Source organism: Salminus brasiliensis, chromosome 22 (assembly GCF_030463535.1).
Source record: "Salminus brasiliensis chromosome 22, fSalBra1.hap2, whole genome shotgun sequence".
NCBI classification, from domain to species: Eukaryota; Metazoa; Chordata; class Actinopteri; order Characiformes; family Bryconidae; genus Salminus; species Salminus brasiliensis.
The window spans coordinates 32,663,618-32,684,268 of record NC_132899.1 but is presented as its reverse complement, the minus strand read 5'-3'; the positions used below and the strand labels follow the sequence as shown (position 1 = coordinate 32,684,268).

At 43.4% G+C, this 20,651-nt stretch overlaps 3 protein-coding genes across 3 annotated transcripts; all 3 read right to left on the bottom strand.

The window, feature by feature from the left end:
- Nucleotides 1–4,689: 4,689 nt before the first annotated feature.
- Nucleotides 4,690–9,330, bottom strand: LOC140543619 (testis-specific serine/threonine-protein kinase 6-like). The gene is made up of 3 exons (XM_072666722.1): nucleotides 9,181–9,330; nucleotides 8,029–8,110; nucleotides 4,690–5,531 (listed from the first exon to the last, which is right to left on the bottom strand). The coding sequence occupies exons 1-3, from the start codon at nucleotides 9,328–9,330 to the stop codon at nucleotides 4,690–4,692; spliced, it is 1,074 nt and encodes a 357-aa protein (XP_072522823.1).
- Nucleotides 9,331–11,540: 2,210 nt separating this feature from the next.
- Nucleotides 11,541–12,368, bottom strand: LOC140543618 (testis-specific serine/threonine-protein kinase 6-like). Its single transcript, XM_072666721.1, has one exon. The coding sequence runs from the start codon at nucleotides 12,366–12,368 to the stop codon at nucleotides 11,541–11,543; it is 828 nt and encodes a 275-aa protein (XP_072522822.1).
- A 5,684-nt stretch (nucleotides 12,369–18,052) lies between these two features.
- LOC140543617 (testis-specific serine/threonine-protein kinase 6-like) lies at nucleotides 18,053–18,880 on the bottom strand. The gene has a single exon (XM_072666720.1). The coding sequence runs from the start codon at nucleotides 18,878–18,880 to the stop codon at nucleotides 18,053–18,055; it is 828 nt and encodes a 275-aa protein (XP_072522821.1).
- Between the last annotated feature and the right edge of the window lie 1,771 nt (nucleotides 18,881–20,651).

The following is a 20,651-nucleotide window of genomic DNA, read 5'->3' as shown; positions in this document are numbered from 1 at the left end:
CTACAGGTATTAGACTGGTTCATCAGGAATTCTGCTGTATTCTTTTAATATGCCCACAAGAGGGCGCTCAACTACCATGTTGGTACTTCATCAGAGGTCTGCTCCCAATCATGACACCGTCCTTATTTAGTACCCAAAGTACTAAGCCTTTCATACATACACATTACCCATCAGACACTTCAGCCTGATAGATATAGATGTTTATGAATAGAAATGTTTATAAGTGCAACAGACTGTAAAGCCAAAGCTCCGAGTGGCTCAGCGCTCGAACCCACTACCGCTACGGCCTGGGGGTCGCAAATTCCAGTCCTGAGCCCTGAGTCCTTTCCCTCTGAGAGGGGCAACAGCTTCCACACAGCTTCCTTAATTCAGTCCAGTGTCCAGTCCAGCCAACCACCACCACCAGCCTTAACTACAGCCATCCTCCACCAATCTCACCTACAGCCAACCACCACCACCAGCCTTAACTACAGCCAACCTCCACCAATCTCACCTACAGCCAACCACCACCACCAGCCTTAACTACAGCCATCCTCCACCAATCTCACCTACAGCCAACCACCACCACCAGCCTTAACTATAGCCATCCACCACCAATCTCACCTACAGCCAACCACCACCACCAGCCTTAACTACAGCCATCCTCCACCAATCTCACCTACAGCCAACCACCACCACCAGCCTTAACTACAGCCATCCTCCACCAATCTCACCTACAGCCAACCACCACCACCAGCCTTAACTACAGCCATCCTCCACCAATCTCACCTACAGCCAACCACCACCACCAGCCTTAACTACAGCCATCCTCCACCAATCTCACCTACAGCCAACCTACTTGTCCTGTAGCCACTTAGCTAGCGGCCTCTCCTGGGGTCCTGAAGCTCCAGCGCGAGCGCCCTGTTGATGTCCTCTGCTGCCTGTCAGTGCAGGTCTCTGAGCTGATGAGTGTTCGGGGTATTTAGCAACTCATAAAAATAATAATATTAATAATAATAATATTAATAATAATAATAATAATGTTAATAATAATGATGTTAATAATAATAATAATAATAATAATAATAATATTAGACCACATTCTAGATGATTTCTGATGGTGTATTATTTTATTAAAGGTGGTGAGAGAGGAGAAGGAGGTGAAGGAGGAGAGGGAAAAGGTGCTGAGATATTTAAGCTGCTCTGGTCCATCAGTATGACCAGCCGGACCAAACTGGTCAACCACCTCGGTCTCACTGATAGACCCTCTAAACCGTCCCTCCCAAAAAGAACCATGTGATGCCGTGCTGGTCAGGAGCTAAGTAAGCTGCTGGACCAGCTGGTTTACCAGCATTACCGGGGCGTTTCCCCCTGGACCACCAGCTTTTTCACCCACCTTGACCATCAAGGTCCAGCTTAGATCATCTGAAAGCAGCTGTTACCAGCTGATATGGATTTTTTTAGTCAGTGAAGAAACAGAAACAATAGGTTTAAAGTCCATTTGATGGACAAAAGTATGTGGACACCCTTTCTGATGATTGAGATACGGTGTTTAAGCCACACAAGCTTCAGTTGTTCTACTGATAGGCTGCTTAAATGTTCAGTTGAAGGTGAGCTACATTTTTATTCTATTTTTATTCTATTTTTATTACATTTTTATTATATTTTATTCTATTTTTATTCTATTTTTATTATATTTTATTATATTTGTATTAAATTTTTATTGTATTTTTATTATATTTTTATTATATTTTTATTGTATTTTTATTATATATTTATTGTATTTTTATTGTATTTTTATTATATTTTAATTAAATTTGTATTGTATTTTTATTATATTTTTATTAAATTTTTATTATATTTTTATTGTATTTTTATTGTATTTTTATTATATTTGTATTATATTTTATTCCATTTTTATTCTATTTTTATTCTATTTTTATTATATTGTTATTCTATTTTAATTATATTTTTATTGTTTTTTTATTATATTTTTATTATATTTTTTTGTATTTTTATTATATTTTTTTGTATTTTTATTATATTTTTATGAAATTTTTATTATATTTTTATTGGTTTTTTTTGTATTTTTATTATATTTTTATTATATTTTTTTGTATTTTTATTATATTTTTATTATATTTTTATTATGTTTTTATTGTATTTTTATCTGAGCAGAAACCTCTTCAGCGAGCTGCTCCTGCAGCCTCCGCAGCCTCTGCTTGCACATCTGGATGACTCGAGAGAGTACCTCCAACATTGCCTCCAGCAGCTCTCGCAGCTTCTCCTCGACCTACTCGTTCTCCATGGGGGCGTGGACATCATCCTCCATCCTGGGATCGGCATCAGCATGACCAGCTTCACCAGGCTAGTCTACCAGTATGACCAGCTCCTGGCCAGCTTGACCGGTTCAGTCCAGTCTCTGGATTTTCCTCTCCACTGTCTCTGGATGCTCCGGAGTAGGATCTCATTCAGGTGACGTGTTTTGGACGTGTTGACCTTCCTGTTCTACCGTAGTTGTGTTCATGCACTGAATGCTGGGATATGTTGTGGGTTTGAGACCCGGGATCCACAAGCTGCCACTGTTGGGCCCTCGAGCAAGGCCCTTAACCCTCCCGACTGCCCCCCACTCCAGGTTAGGTAACTGAGGGGCTCTTGGCTAACTAGTAGGTAGAGTGTGTGTGTGTGTGTGAGTGTGTGTGTGTGTTGGTTTGAAGTGTAGTCCTGACCTGCAGCAGTGGTATTATCAGTTTTATTGGGATTATTATTCTGATGATTAGTGTGTAACTCTGACCGGGGGTCCGGGGGTCCGGGGGTCCTTGTTCTCCTCTCTTGTTCCTCTGTTGGTTTTGTTTGATGTGGCCTGTCTGAAGCTCGGCTTGTGATCCTCGGTTCTCCTCATCCCCTTGTCCCTTCCGAGCACTGCTCAGTCGCCTTGGCTTTCCCCACCCAGCGTCCTGTTTTCCTCCCAGATCCCTGGTTTGTTATTTTGGCTCAGTCCTGCCTTAGTTGTCATTATTATTATTATTATTATTATTATTATTAGTGTATTATTATTATTATTATTAGTGTATTATTATTATTATTATTAGTGTATTATTATGATTAATGTATTATTATTATTAGTGTATTGTTATTATTATTATTAGTTTATTATTATTAGTGTATTATTATTATTATTAATGTATTATTATTATTAGTAGTGTCTTATTATTATTATTATTAGTTTATTATTATTAGTGTATTATTATTATTATTATTATTAGTGTATTATTACTATTATTATTATTATTAATGTATTATTATCATTAATGTATTATTATTATTATTATTATTAATGTATTATTATTATTATTATTATTGTATTATTATTATTAGTGTATTATTATTATTATTATTATTATTATTAATGTATTATTATTATTAATGTATTATTATTATTATTATTAGTGTATTATTATTAGTGTATTATTATTATTATTAGTGTATTATGATCTTCTATTTCTTCAAAGTGATCTAATGTGAGTTTAATCCTCAGACTCATCAGAAAGATGAAGAGAGACGATCAATATCTAGGTTTTACTTTCAGTAGAAAACAGAAACATCCAGAACACATCAGTAAGGTAGAGCAGCACTTTATTATTGCTCAAAGACACACACACACACACACACACACACACACACACACACTCACACACACACACACACACACTCACACACGGTTCGGTTCGGTTCAGTTCGGTTCGGTTCGGTTCTGTTCGGTTCGGTTTCGGTTCGGTTCCAGTCACTCCCCCACTGCTGCAAATTCACCATGGATCTCGTCTAGGTTCAGTCTGGACTCACTCCTCCAGGCTCACTTGGCAGAGTTCCCTCGGAAGAGCTTCCTCATCCTCCCTCGAAGTGATCGTGAGACTCTGAGGATCGGTGCTGCCACATATTTCTTAGCTGCCCTTTTAACTGCAGCACAAAGCGGACTACAGTCACAGCAGCCGGACTCCTCCCCGACAACCTCTGCACCAGCTCTACTGCCACTACCGTCTTCCTGGACTGGGTCGACTGGGTGTGGGTGGGAACTGCTGCCCTCGTCAACGACGGTCACGACGAATCTGCCGATGACTCTGGGGGCCCTGCAGAAGCAATGGGGAGATGTAGGCATTGTTAGTGAGCTGATTCTGTACAGTAGCTACGTCTAAACCTTGAGTGATCTTTATCATGACGTAATATGGACACTTCACCAAGTGTGTGTGTCCTTAGTGACAGTGTTGCCAGACTGACTGTGTAAGAAATAATCAAGCAGACAAACTTACCGTGGGTTTTCCTCCGAACGCTGGATGACGCTCTGCTCATAGGTGTTGGTTGTGGAGGAGAGGAGACCGCTGGATGAGGACAGGCTGCTCCAATCCAGGTCCTGGTCCTCGCTGTCCTCACTGCGTTCTCCACTGTGTTCCCCTGCAGTTTCACACACTTGCACCTCCGGAGAGCTTTCAGACTCGGGGACGGATGAATTTGCAGAGTCGCTCCTGTTCCTGTTGATGAAAATACAGGTGATTGTAGCAAACTGTCCCACTGTCCCATTGAGAAATGCTGCTTTGTGAAAAGCCATTTATTTACTATAGCTAATCAATCAATAAAGGATCAATAAAAACAGTAATAAATAATACATGGATTATCAAAAGGACGCGACGCTGGAGTTCCAGCACAGCGCTCTACTTACTGCTCCTGCCTGGCCTGCATCCAAGGGTGGTTCGCCACGTTTCTCACCGAAGGCCGGGTGAAGGGATTGAAACGCAGCATGTAAGAAATGAAGGCCCGACAGGGCTCCTCCACCGCGACCCCACACGGATACTCCGCAGCTTTGCGCTGGAGCTGTGTGAGAGAACAGTGAGGGTCTGAACTGAAGGGCAAGAAGCCGGTGACCATCACGTACAGGATGACGCCCAGGCTCCAGACGTCACTCTTCAGGGGATCGTAGGGCCTGTTGAGAAGCACCTCAGGAGCGCAGTAGCAGCGAGTGCCACAGTAAGTCTGGCTGAGGGAAGGGTAGCCTCTTACAAAGCAGCCCAAGCCAAAGTCGGTCAGTTTGACCTGACCATCAGCGCTCAGCAGGACGTTCTCGCATTTCAGGTCTCGGTGGGCGATGTCCTGCTGGTGAAGATAGCCCACGGCATCGACGATCTGGGAGAACCACATCCTGGCCTGGTTAACGGGGAGGCGTCGGAGCGCCTTGATCTCGTGAAGGAGGTCGGTTGCGGCTACCTCCATCACAATGAAGACCTGTCCGTTGGGCATGTCGAAACTTTCGTGCACCTGAATGATGTGAGGGTGCCTCACTCTCTTTAGGATGGCGAGTTCCCGGGGCAACTGCTTCCAGGCGAAATCTGATGATTCCTTCCTGCGATCCATGATTTTAATGGCCACGTGTTTGCGGTGCCTCTGTGATGTGGCCAGTTTCACCGTGCCGAAGCCTCCTTCCCCGAGGTTGTACACCACCTCGTAGCCCAGGCTTCTCAGAACTCCACCTGCCTCATCTGCCTCCATGTTTACCACTCCTCCTGTCTCCATGGAGAAGCAGTTAGGAAAGCAACGTAGAAATGTTCCGTCTCGCTGCTGAATTCGGACTGAGCCACTGGGGGAGAACCCCCCCTTTTATAGGCTCTGTGACATCATCAGTATGACATCACAATGGAGGAAGTGGAAGACTCGGGTCCCTGAGCTCAGTCCCCTTGTTGACTGTATACGACTGGATGTGCCCCTTTCCCTTACTTAAGCAGCACATGACCCCACTTGCAGTGATAGTACGGCTGAGTTGATTGAACACGGCCAGGCCTGTTTAGACTAAGCCATGTGCAATACCTGCTGAGGCCAGCAGGGGGAGCCTGAAAACCTCGTACCACTGCGCTGCAGAGGCCGTGTTCTCAAAGCCACACCTGGACCAGCTGTGTTTAAAGCTTTACATTACAGCTGTTCAGTCACCTGTTTTTATTTACATTGATTCAGAAAGGTCTCCAACTACCTGTTCAGGTGGAAAATCTAAAAATCTTATTTATTATTATTATTATTATTATTATTATTATTAATAATAATAATAATAATAATAATAATTAAGAATTAATAAAGGGGGCGCTCAGGTTTTCCCTTTAGAATTTGAGTTTCTAGGCAACTAATGCGTCCAAAATAATGAACAAGCTGTATAAAAATAAATAAATAAATAAATAATAAAAAAGTGAAGAATTAAGTTAAATTAAAATGGTTATTAATGATTAATGAGACCAAACTTAGCAGTAAAATATTATATGTTACTTTAAATAATTCAAATAATTTCACAAATTCCTGCTGTTCCCAAATCAGCCTAAAAAATGTGAATAAATTTTGTGTAGTTTATAGTGTTTATTATATGTATTTATATTTATGTATATATATATATATGTATGTATGGCGTGCAGTGGGAGGGGAGAGTACGTATGGTTGCAAACACAATGGGAAGAACACTTGAACCATTTATCAGAGTAGAAAAGAAGCCTGAAGTAACTTCTACAGGTATTAGACTGGTTCATCAGGAATTCTGCTGTATTCTTTTAATATGCCCACAAGAGGGCGCTCAACTACCATGTTGGTACTTCATCAGAGGTCTGCTCCCAATCATGACACCGTCCTTATTTAGTACCCAAAGTACTAAGCCTTTCATACATACACATTACCCATCAGACACTTCAGCCTGATAGATATAGATGTTTATGAATAGAAATGTTTATAAGTGCAACAGACTGTAAAGCCAAAGCTCCGAGTGGCTCAGCGCTCGAACCCACTACCGCTACGGCCTGGGGGTCGCAAATTCCAGTCCTGAGCCCTGAGTCCTTTCCCTCTGAGAGGGGCAACAGCTTCCACACAGCTTCCTTAATTCAGTCCAGTGTCTTCTTTAAGCACAGTCAGCCCCCTTTTCCTGCTAGCTGGGACCATGTACTCTATTTGGACAGAAGTATTGGGACACCAGCTCATTCATTGCTTTATGTGAAAATACTTTTTTTGGAGAGCGTTAGTGAGGTCAGGATGATGGATGATGACCACCACCCCACCTCATCATCCCCAACCGACCAGCTCATCCCATGAGAAGTACTGGATGGAGCTCCTCCACCATCATTCCAGAGAACACAGTTCCTCCACTGCTCCACAGCTCAATGCAGGGGGGCTTTATACCCCTCTAGCCCACTACTAGTATTAGGCAGCATGGTGCCCATAGGTTCATGCTTATCTGCTCCAGGGAGTCCTATTCTATTGGCAGTACTTCTCTACAGGGACTAGACAAGCTATGTGTGTGTGTGTGTGTGTGTGTGTGTGTGTGTGTGCATTTGCACATCTGTCAGCAATGGATGCAGCTTAAAGCTCCTCTGATGGTGCTCCCACATCTGGTAGAGCAGTCTCACTTACAGCCACCACCACCAGCCTTAACTACACCCACCACCACTACCAGCCTTAACTACAGCCAACCACCACCACCAGCCTTAACTACACCCACCACCACCACCAGCCTTAACTACAGCCCACCACCACCACCAGTCTCACCTACAGCCAACCACCACCACCAGTCTCAAGTACACCCACCACCATCACCAGCCTTAACTACAGCCAACCACCACCACCAGCCTTAACTACAGCCAACCACCACCACCAGCCTTAACTACAGCCATCCTCCACCAATCTCACCTACAGCCAACCACCACCACCAGCCTTAACTACAGCCATCCTCCACCAATCTCACCTACAGCCAACCACCACCACCAGCCTTAACTACAGCCATCCACCACCAATCTCACCTACAGCCAACCACCACCACCTGCCTTAACTACAGCCAACCACCACCACCAGCCTTAACTACAGCCATCCTCCACCAATCTCACCTACAGCCAACCACCACCACCAGCCTTAACTACAGCCATCCTCCACCAATCTCACCTACAGCCAACCACCACCACCAGCCTTTACTACAGCCAACCACCACCACCAGCCTTAACTACAGCCATCCTCCACCAATCTCACCTACAGCCAACCTACTTGTCCTGTAGCCACTTAGGTAGCGGCCTCTCCTGGGGTCCTGAAGCTCCAGCGCGAGCGCCCTGTTGATGTCCTCTGCTGCCTGTCAGTGCAGGTTAGCCCTCGGAGCTAATGAGTGTTCGGGGCATTTAGCAACTCATAATAATAATAATAATAATATTAATAATAATAATAATAATAATAATAATAATAATAATAATATTAGACCACATTCTAGATGATTTCTGATGATGTATTATTTTATTAAAGGTGGTGAGAGAGGAGAAGAAGGTGAAGGAGGAGAGGGAAAAGGTGCTGAGATATTTAAGCTGCTCTGGTCCATCAGTATGACCAGCCGGACCAAACTGGTCAACCACCTCGGTCTCACTGATAGACCCGCTAATCCGTCCCTCCCAAAAAGAACCATGTGATGCCGTGCTGGTCAGGAGCTAAGTAAGCTGCTGGACCAGCTGGTTTACCAGCATTACCGGGGCGTTTCCCCCTGGACCACCAGCTTTTTCACCCACCTTGACCATCAAGGTCCAGCTTAGATCATCTGAAAGCAGCTGTTACCAGCTGATATGGATTTTTTTAGTCAGTGAAGAAACAGAAACAATAGGTTTAAAGTCCATTTGATGGACAAAAGTATGTGGACACCCTGTCTGATGATTGAGATACGGTGTTTCAGCCACACAAGCTTCAGTTGTTCTACTGATAGGCTGCTTAAATGTTCAGTTGAAGGTGAGCTACATTTTTATTCTATTTTTATTCTATTTTTATTACATTTTTATTCTATTTTATTCTATTTTTATTCTATTTTTATTATATTTTTATTATATTTTTATTAATTTTTTATTGTATTTTTATTATATTTTTATTATATTTTAATTAAATTTGTATTGTATTTTTATTATATTTTTATAAAATTTTTATTATATTTTTATTGTATTTTTATTGTATTTTTATTATATTTGTATTATATTTTATTATATTTTTATTCTATTTTTATTATATTTTTATTATATTGTTATTCTATTTTTATTCTATTTTTATTGTTTTTTTATTATATTTTTAATATATTTTTTTGTATTTTTATTATATTTTTATTATATTTTTTTGTATTTTTATTATATTTTTATTATATTTTTATTGTATTTTTATCTGAGCAGAAACCTCTTCAGCGAGCTGCTCCTGCAGCCTCCGCAGCCTCTGCTTGCACATCTGGATGACTCGAGAGAGTACCTCCAACATTGCCTCCAGCAGCTCTCGCAGCTTCTCCTCGACCTCCTCGTTCTCCATGGGGGCGTGGACATCATCCTCCATCCTGGGATCGGCATCAGCATGGCCAGCTTCACCAGGCTAGTCTACCAGTATGACCAGCTCCTGGCCAGCTTGACCGGTTCAGTCCAGTCTCTGGATTTTCCTCTCCACTGTCTCTGGATGCTCCGGAGTAGGATCTCATTCAGGTGACGTGTTTTGGACGTGTTGACCTTCCTGTTCTACCGTAGTTGTGTTCATGCACTGAATGCTGGGATATGTTGTGGGTTTGAGACCCGGGATCCACAAGCTGCCACTGTTGGGCCCTCGAGCAAGGCCCCTAAACCTTCCCGACTGCCCCCCACTCCAGGTTAGGTAACTGAGGGGCTCTTGGCTAACTAGTAGGTAGAGTGTGTGTGTGTGTGTGAGTGTGTGTGTGTTGGTTTGAAGTGTAGTCCTGACCTGCAGCAGTGGTATTATCAGTTTTATTGGGATTATTATTCTGATGATTAGTGTGTAACTCTGACCGGGGGTCCGGGGGTCCTTGTTCTCCTCTATTGTTCCTCTGTTGGTTTTGTTTGATGTGGCCTGTCTGAAGCTCGGCTTGTGGTCCTCGGTTCTCCTCATCCCCTTGTCCCTTCCGAGCACTGCTCAGTCGCCTTGGCTTTCCCCACCCAGCGTCCTGTTTTCCTCCCAGATCCCTGGCTTGTTATTTTGGCTCAGTCCTGCCTTAGTTGTCATTATTATTATTATTATTATTTTTAGTGTGTTATTATTATTATTATTTTATTAGTGTATTATTATTATTATTATTTTATTAGTGTATTATTATTATTATTATCAGTGTATTATTATTATTATTATTTTTATTAGTGTATTATTATTAGTGTATTATTATTATTATTATTAGTGTATTATTATTATTATCAGTGTATTATTATTATTATTAGTGTATTATTATTATTAGTGTATTATTATTATTATTATTAATGTATTATTATTATTAGTGTATTATGATCTTCTGTTTCTTCAAAGTGATCTAATGTGAGTTTAATCCTCAGACTCATCATAAAGATGAAGAGAGACGATCAATATCTAGGTTTTACTTTCAGTAGAAAACAGAAACATCCAGAACACATCAGTAAGGTAGAGCAGCACTTTATTATTGCTCAAAGACACACACACACACACACACTCACTCACACACACACACTCACACACTCACACACACACTCACACACACACACTCACACACACACACACACACACACTCACACACTCGGTTCGGTTCGGTTCAGTTCGGTTCGGTTCTGTTCGGTTCGGTTCGGTTCGGTTTCGGTTCGGTTCCAGTCACTCCCCCACTGCTGCAAATTCACCATGGATCTCGTCTAGGTTCAGTCTGGACTCACTCCTCCAGGCTCACTTGGCAGAGTTCCCTCGGAAGAGCTTCCTCATCCTCCCTCGAAGTGATCGTGAGACTCTGAGGATCGGTGCTGCCACATATTTCTTAGCTGCCCTTTTAACTGCAGCACAAAGCGGACTACAGTCACAGCAGCCGGACTCCTCCCCGACAACCTCTGCACCAGCTCTACTGCCACTACCGTCTTCCTGGACTGGGTCGACTGGGTGTGGGTGGGAACTGCTGCCCTCGTCAACGACGGTCACGACGAATCTGCCGATGACTCTGGGGGCCCTGCAGAAGCAATGGGGAGATGTAGGCATTGTTAGTGAGCTGATTCTGTACAGTAGCTACGTCTAAACCTTGAGTGATCTTTATCATGGCGTAATATGGACACTTCACCAAGTGTGTGTGTCCTTAGTGACAGTGTTGCCAGACTGACTGTGTAAGAAATAATCAAGCAGACAAACTTACCGTGGGTTTTCCTCCGAACGCTGGATGACGCTCTGCTCATAGGTGTTGGTTGTGGAGGAGAGGAGACCGCTGGATGAGGACAGGCTGCTCCAATCCAGGTCCTGGTCCTCGCTGTCCTCACTGCGTTCTCCACTGTGTTCCCCTGCAGTTTCACACACTTGCACCTCCGGAGAGCTTTCAGACTCGGGGACGGATGAATTTGCAGAGTCGCTCCTGTTCCTGTTGATGAAAATACAGGTGATTGTAGCAAACTGTCCCACTGTCCCATTGAGAAATGCTGCTTTGTGAAAAGCCATTTATTTACTATAGCTAATCAATCAATAAAGGATCAATAAAAACAGTAATAAATAATACATGGATTATCAAAAGGACGCGGCGCTGGAGTTCCAGCACAGCGCTCTACTTACTGCTCCTGCCTGGCCTGCATCCAAGGGTGGTTCGCCACGTTTCTCACCGAAGGCCGGGTGAAGGGATTGAAACGCAGCATGTAAGAAATGAAGGCCCGACAGGGCTCCTCCACCGCGACCCCACACGGATACTCCGCAGCTTTGCGCTGGAGCTGTGTGAGAGAACAGTGAGGGTCTGAACTGAAGGGCAAGAAGCCGGTGACCATCACGTACAGGATGACGCCCAGGCTCCAGACGTCACTCTTCAGGGGATCGTAGGGCCTGTTGAGAAGCACCTCAGGAGCGCAGTAGCAGCGAGTGCCACAGTAAGTCTGGCTGAGGGAAGGGTAGCCTCTTACAAAGCAGCCCAAGCCAAAGTCGGTCAGTTTGACCTGACCATCAGCGCTCAGCAGGACGTTCTCGCATTTCAGGTCTCGGTGTGCGATGTCCTGCTGGTGAAGATAGCCCACGGCATCGACGATCTGGGAGAACCACATCCTGGCCTGGTTAACGGGGAGGCGTCGGAGCGCCTTGATCTCGTGAAGGAGGTCGGTTGCGGCTACCTCCATCACAATGAAGACCTGTCCATTGGGCATGTCAAAACTTTCGTGCACCTGAATGATGTGAGGGTGCCTCACTCTCTTTAGGATGGCGAGTTCCCGGGGCAACTGCTTCCAGGCGAAATCTGATGATTCCTTCCTGCGATCCATGATTTTAATGGCCACGTGTTTGCGGTGCCTCTGTGATGTGGCCAGTTTCACCGTGCCGAAGCCTCCTTCCCCGAGGTTGTACACCACCTCGTAGCCCAGGCTTCTCAGAACTCCACCTGCCTCATCTGCCTCCATGTTTACCACTCCTCCTGTCTCCATGGAGAAGCAGTTAGGAAAGCAACGTAGAAATGTTCCGTCTCGCTGCTGAATTCGGACTGAGCCACTGGGGGAGAACCCCCCCCTTTTATAGGCTCTGTGACATCATCAGTATGACATCACAATGGAGGAAGTGGAAGACTCGGGTCCCTGAGCTCAGACCCCTTGTTGACTGTATACGACTGGATGTGCCCCTTTCCCTCACTTAAGCAGCACATGACCCCACTTGCAGTGATAGTACGGCTGAGTTGATTGAACATGGCCAGGCCTGTTTAGACTAAGCCATGTGCAATACCTGCTGAGGCCAGCAGGGGGAGCCTGAAAACCTCGTACCACTGCCGTGCAGAGGCCGTGTTCTCAAAGCCACACCTGGACCAGCTGTGTTTAAAGCTTTACATTACAGCTGTTCAGTCACCTGTTTTTATTCACATTGATTCAGAAAGGTCTCCAACTACCTGTTCAGGTGAAAAATCGAAAAATCTTATTTATTATTATTATTAATAATAATAATAATAATAATAATTAAGAATTAATAAAGGGGACGCTCAGGTTTTCCCTTTAGAATTTGAGTTTCTAGGCAACTAATGCGTCCATAATAATGAACAAGCTGTATAAAAATAAATAAATAAATAAATAATAAAAAAGTGAAGAATTAAGTTAAATTAAAAAGGTTATTAATGATTAATGAGACCAAACTTAGCAGTAAAATATTATATGTTACTTTAAATAATTCAAATAATTTCACAAATTCCTGCTGTTCCCAAATCAGCCTAAAAAATGTGAATAAATTTTGTGTAGTTTATAGTGTTTATTATATATATTTATATTTATTTATATATATGTATGTATGGCGTGCAGTGGGAGGGGAGAGTACGTATGGTTGCAAACACAATGGGAAGAACACTTGATCCATTTATCAGAGTAGAAAAGAAGCCTGAAGTAACTTCTACAGGTATTAGACTGGTTCATCAGGAATTCTGCTGTATTCTTTTAATATGCCCACAAGAGGGCGCTCAACTACCATGTTGGTACTTCATCAGAGGTCTGCTCCCAATCATGACACCGTCCTTATTTAGTACCCAAAGTACTAAGCCTTTCATACATACACATTACCCATCAGACACTTCAGCCTGATAGATATAGATGTTTATGAATAGAAATGTTTATAAGTGCAACAGACTGTAAAGCCAAAGCTCCGAGTGGCTCAGCGCTCGAACCCACTACCGCTACGGCCTGGGGGTCGCAAATTCCAGTCCTGAGCCCTGAGTCCTTTCCCTCTGAGAGGGGCAACAGCTTCCACACAGCTTCCTTAATTCAGTCCAGTGTCTTCTTTAAGCACAGTCAGCCCCCTTTTCCTGCTAGCTGGAACCATGTACTCTATTTGGACAGAAGTATTGGGACACCAGCTCATTCATTGCTTTATGTGAAAATACTTTTTTTGGAGAGCGTTAGTGAGGTCAGGATGATGGATGATGACCACCACCCCACCTCATCATCCCCAACCGACCAGCTCATCCGGTCAGAAGTACTGGATGGAGCTCCTCCACCATCATTCCAGAGAACACAGTTCCTCCACTGCTCCACAGCTCAATGCAGGGGGGCTTTTTACCCCTCTAGCCCACTACTAGTATTAGGCAGCATGGTGCCCATAGGTTCATGCTTATCTGCTCCAGGGAGTCCTATTCTATTGGCAGTACTTCTCTACAGGGACTAGACAAGCTATGTGTGTGTGTGTGTGTGCATTTGCACATCTGTCAGCAATGGATGCAGCTTAAAGCTCCTCTGATGGTGCTCCCACATCTGGTAGAGCAGTCTCACTTACAGCCACCCACCACCACCAGCCTTAACTACACCCACCACCACCACCAGCCTTAACTACAGCCAACCACCACCACCAGCCTTAACTACACCCACCACCACCACCAGCCTTAACTACAGCCCACCACCACCACCAGCCTTAACTACACCCACCACCACCACCAGCCTTAACTACAGCCAACCACCACCACCAGCCTTAACTACACCCACCACCACCACCAGCCTTAACTACAGCCAACCACCACCACCAGCCTTAACTAAACCCACCACCAGTCTCAAGTACACCCACCACCACCACCAGCCTTAACTACAGCCAACCACCACCACCAGCCTTAACTACAGCCATCCTCCACCAATCTCACCTACAGCCAACCACCACCACCAGCCTTAACTACAGCCATCCACCACCAATCTCACCTACAGCCAACCACCACCACCAGCCTTAACTACAGCCATCCTCCACCAATCTCACCTACAGCCAACCACCACCACCAGCCTTAACTACAGCCATCCACCACCAATCTCACCTACAGCCAACCACCACCACCAGCCTTAACTACAGCCAACCACCACCACCAGCCTTAACTACAGCCAACCACCACCTCCAGCCTTAACTACAGCCATCCTCCACCAATCTCACCTACAGCCAACCTACTTGTCCTGTAGCCACTTAGCTAGCGGCCTCTCCTGGGGTCCTGAAGCTCCAGCGCGAGCGCCCTGTTGATGTCCTCTGCTGCCTGTCAGTGCAGGTTAGCCCTCTGAGCTGATGAGTGTTCGGGGTATTTAGCAACTCATAAAAATAATAATATTAATAATAATAATAGTAATAATAATAATATTATTAATAATGATGTTAATAATAATAATAATAATAATAATAGTAATAATAATAATAATATTAGACCACATTCTAGATGATTTCTGATGGTGTATTATTTTATTAAAGGTGGTGAGAGAGGAGAAGGAGGTGAAGGAGGAGAGGGAAAAGGTGCTGAGATATTTAAGCTGCTCTGGTCCATCAGTATGACCAGCCGGACCAAACTGGTCAACCACCTCGGTCTCACTGATAGTCCCTCTAAACCGTCCCTCCTAAAGAGAACCATGTGATGCCGTGCTGGTCAGGAGCTAAGTAAGCTGCTGGACCAGCTGGTTTACCAGCATTACCGGGGCGTTTCCCCCTGGACCACCAGCTTTTTCACCCACCTTGACCATCAAGGTCCAGCTTAGATAATCTGAAAGCAGCTATTACCAGCTGATATGGATTTTTTTAGTCAGTGAAGAAACAGAAACAATAGGTTTAAAGTCCATTTGATGGACAAAAGTATGTGGACACCCTTTCTGATGATTGAGATATGGTGTTTCAGCCACACATGCTTCAGTTGTTCTACTGATAGGCTGCTTAAATGTTCAGTTGAAGGTGAGCTACATTTTTATTCTATTTTTATTCTATTTTTATTATATTTTATTCTATTTTTATTATATTTTTATTATATTTTTATTATATTTGTATTAAATTTTTATTGTATTTTTATTATATTTTTATTATATTTTTATTGTATTTTTATTATATTTTTATTATATTTTAATTAAATTTGTATTGTATTTTTATTATATTTTTATTATATTTTTATTGTATTTTTATTGTATTTTTATTATATTTGTATTATATTTTATTCTATTTTTATTCTATTTTTATTCTATATTATTATATTGTTATTCTATTTTAATTATATTTTTATTGTTTTTTTATTATATTTTTATTATATTTCTTTGTATTTTTATTATATTTTTTTGTATTTTTATTCTATTTTTATGAAATTTTTATTATATTTTTATTCTATTTTTATTGTATTTTTATCTGAGCAGAAACCTCTTCAGCGAGCTGCTCCTGCAGCCTCCGCAGCCTCTGCTTGCACATCTGGATGACTCGAGAGAGTACCTCCAACATTGCCTCCAGCAGCTCTCGCAGCTTCTCCTCGACCTCCTCGTGACCTGCAGCAGTGGTATTATCAGTTTTATTGGGATTATTATTCTGATGATTAGTGTGTAACTCTGACCGGGGGTCCGGGGGTCCTTGTTCTCCTCTATTGTTCCTCTGTTGGTTTTGTTTGATGTGGCCTGTCTGAAGCTCGGCTTGTGGTCCTCGGTTCTCCTCATCCCCTTGTCCCTTCCGAGCACTGCTCAGTCGCCTTGGCTTTCCCCACCCAGCGTCCTGTTTTCCTCCCAGATCCCTGGTTTGTTATTTTGGCTCAGTCCTGCCTTAGTTGTCATTATTATTATTATTATTATTATTTTTAGTGTATTATTATTATTATTAGTGTATTGTTATTATTATTATTAGTGTATTATTATTATTATTATTTTATTAGTGTATTATTATTATTATTATTTTATTAGTGTATTATTATTATTAGTGTATTATTATGATTAATGTATTATTATTATTAGTGTATTGTTATTATTATTATTATTAGTTTATTATTATTAGTTTATTATTATTAGTGTATTATTATTATTAATGTATTATTATTATTAATGTATTATTATTATTATTATTAGTGTATTATTATTATTAGTGTATTATTATTATTATTAGTGTATTATGATCTTCTGTTTCTTCAAAGTGATCTAATGTGAGTTTAATCCTCAGACTCATCATAAAGATGAAGAGAGACGATCAATATCTAGGTTTTACTTTCAGTAGAAAACAGAAACATCCAGAACACATCAGTAAGGTAGAGCAGCACTTTATTATTGCTCAAAGACACACACACACACACACACACACACACACACTCACACTCACACACACACACACACACTCACTCACACACAAACACACACTCACACACACACACACGGTTCGGTTCGGTTCGGTTCGGTTCTGTTCGGTTCGGTTCGGTTTCGGTTCGGTTCCAGTCACTCCCCCACTGCTGCAAATTCACCATGGATCTCGTCTAGGTTCAGTCTGGACTCACTCCTCCAGGCTCACTTGGCAGAGTTCCCTCGGAAGAGCTTCCTCATCCTCCCTCGAAGTGATCGTGAGACTCTGAGGATCGGTGCTGCCACATATTTCTTAGCTGCCCTTTTAACTGCAGCACAAAGCGGACTACAGTCACAGCAGCCGGACTCCTCCCCGACAACCTCTGCACCAGCTCTACTGCCACTACCGTCTTCCTGGACTGGGTCGACTGGGTGTGGGTGGGAACTGCTGCCCTCGTCAACGACGGTCACGACGAATCTGCCGATGACTCTGGGGGCCCTGCAGAAGCAATGGGGAGATGTAGGCATTGTTAGTGAGCTGATTCTGTACAGTAGCTACGTCTAAACCTTGAGTGATCTTTATCATGGCGTAATATGGACACTTCACCAAGTGTGTGTGTCCTTAGTGACAGTGTTGCCAGACTGACTGTGTAAGAAATAATCAAGCAGACAAACTTACCGTGGGTTTTCCTCCGAACGCTGGATGACGCTCTGCTCATAGGTGTTGGTTGTGGAGGAGAGGAGACCGCTGGATGAGGACAGGCTGCTCCAATCCAGGTCCTGGTCCTCGCTGTCCTCACTGCGTTCTCCACTGTGTTCCCCTGCAGTTTCACACACTTGCACCTCCGGAGAGCTTTCAGACTCGGGGACGGATGAATTTGCAGAGTCGCTCCTGTTCCTGTTGATGAAAATACAGGTGATTGTAGCAAACTGTCCCACTGTCCCATTGAGAAATGCTGCTTTGTGAAAAGCCATTTATTTACTATAGCTAATCAATCAATAAAGGATCAATAAAAACAGTAATAAATAATACATGGATTATCAAAAGGACGCGACGCTGGAGTTCCAGCACAGCGCTCTACTTACTGCTCCTGCCTGGCCTGCATCCAAGGGTGGTTCGCCACGTTTCTCACCGAAGGCCGGGTGAAGGGATTGAAACGCAGCATGTAAGAAATGAAGGCCCGACAGGGCTCCTCCACCGCGACCCCACACGGATACTCCGCAGCTTTGCGCTGGAGCTGTGTGAGAGAACAGTGAGGGTCTGAACTGAAGGGCAAGAAGCCGGTGACCATCACGTACAGGATGACGCCCAGGCTCCAGACGTCACTCTTCAGGGGATCGTAGGGCCTGTTGAGAAGCACCTCAGGAGCGCAGTAGCAGCGAGTGCCACAGTAAGTCTGGCTGAGGGAAGGGTAGCCTCTTACAAAGCAGCCCAAGCCAAAGTCGGTCAGTTTGACCTGACCATCAGCGCTCAGCAGGACGTTCTCGCATTTCAGGTCTCGGTGGGCGATGTCCTGCTGGTGAAGATAGCCCACGGCATCGACGATCTGGGAGAACCACATCCTGGCCTGGTTAACGGGGAGGCGTCGGAGCGCCTTGATCTCGTGAAGGAGGTCGGTTGCGGCTACCTCCATCACAATGAAGACCTGTCCGTTGGGCATGTCGAAACTTTCGTGCACCTGAATGATGTGAGGGTGCCTCACTCTCTTTAGGATGGCGAGTTCCCGGGGCAACTGCTTCCAGGCGAAATCTGATGATTCCTTCCTGCGATCCATGATTTTAATGGCCACGTGTTTGCGGTGCCTCTGTGATGTGGCCAGTTTCACCGTGCCGAAGCCTCCTTCCCCGAGGTTGTACACCACCTCGTAGCCCAAGCTTCTCAGAACTCCACCTGCCTCGTCTGCCTCCATGTTTACCACTCCTCCTGTCTCCATGGAGAAGCAGTTAGGAAAGCAACGTAGAAATGTTCCGTCTCGCTGCTGAATTCGGACTGAGCCACTGGGGGAGAACCCCCCCCTTTTATAGGCTCTGTGACATCATCAGTATGACATCACAATGGAGGAAGTGGAAGACTCGGGTCCCTGAGCTCAGTCCCCTTGTTGACTGTATACGACTGGATGTGCCCCTTTCCCTTACTTAAGCAGCACATGACCCCACTTGCAGTGATAGTACGGCTGAGTTGATTGAACACGGCCAGGCCAGACTAAGCCATGTGCAATACCTGCTGAGGCCAGCAGGGGGAGCCTGAAAACCTCGTACCACTGCGCTGCAGAGGCCGTGTTCTCAAAGCCACAACTGGACCAGCTGTGTTTAAAGCTTTACATTACAGCTGTTCAGTCACCTGTTTTTATTCACATTGATTCAGAAAGGTCTCCAACTACCTGTTCAGGTGGAAAATCTAAAAATCTTATTTATTATTAATAATAATAGTAATAATAATAATAATAATAATTAAGAATTAATAAAGGGGACGCTCAGGTTTTCCCTTTAGAATTTGAGTTTCTAGGCAACTAATGCGTCCATAATAATGAACAAGCTGTATAAAAATAAATAAATAAATAAATAAATGTAAAAAAATAATAAAAAAGTGAAGAATGAAGTTAAATTAAATAAAAAAAAAAATGTTTAAATGGTTATTAATGATTAATGAGAACAAACTTAGCAGTAAAATATTATATGTTACTTTAAATAATTCAAATAATTTCACAAATTCCTGCTGTTCCCAAATCAGCCTAAAAAATGTGAATAAATTTTGTGTAGTTTATAGTGTTTATTATATGTATTTATATTTATATATATATATATGTATGTTTGGCGTGCAGTGGGAGGGGAGAGTACGTATGGTTGCAAACACAATGGGAAGAACACTTGATCCATTTATCAGAGTAGAAAAGAAGCCTGAAGTAACTTCTACAGGTATTAGACTGGTTCATCAGGAATTCTGCTGTATTCTTTTAATATGCCCACAAGAGGGCGCTCAACTACCATGTTGGTACTTCATCAGAGGTCTGCTCCCAATCATGACACCGTCCTTATTTAGTACCCAAAGTACTAAGCCTTTCATACATACACATTACCCATCAGACACTTCAGCCTGATAGATATAGATGTTTATGAATAGAAATGTTTATAAGTGCAACAGACTGTAAAGCCAAAGCTCCGAGTGGCTCAGCGCTCGAACCCACTACCGCTACGGCCTGGGGGTCGCAAATTCCAGTCCTGAGCCCTGAGTCCTTTCCCTCTGAGAGGGGCAACAGCTTCCACACAGCTTCCTTAATTCAGTCCAGTGTCTTCTTTAAGCACAGTCAGCCCCCTTTTCCTGCTAGCTGGGACCATGTACTCTATTTGGACAGAAGTATTGGGACACCAGCTCATTCATTGCTTTATGTGAAAATACTTTTTTTGGAGAGCGTTAGTGAGGTCAGGATGATGGATGATGACCACCACCCCACCTCATCATCCCCAACCGACCAGCTCATCCGGTCAGAAGTACTGGATGGAGCTCCTCCACCATCATTCCAGAGAACACAGTTCCTCCACTGCTCCACAGCTCAATGCAGGGGGGCTTTATACCCCTCTAGCCCACTACTAGTATTAGGCAGCATGGTGCCCATAGGTTCATGCTTATCTGCTCCAGGGAGTCCTATTCTATTGGCAGTACTTCTCTACAGGGACTAGACA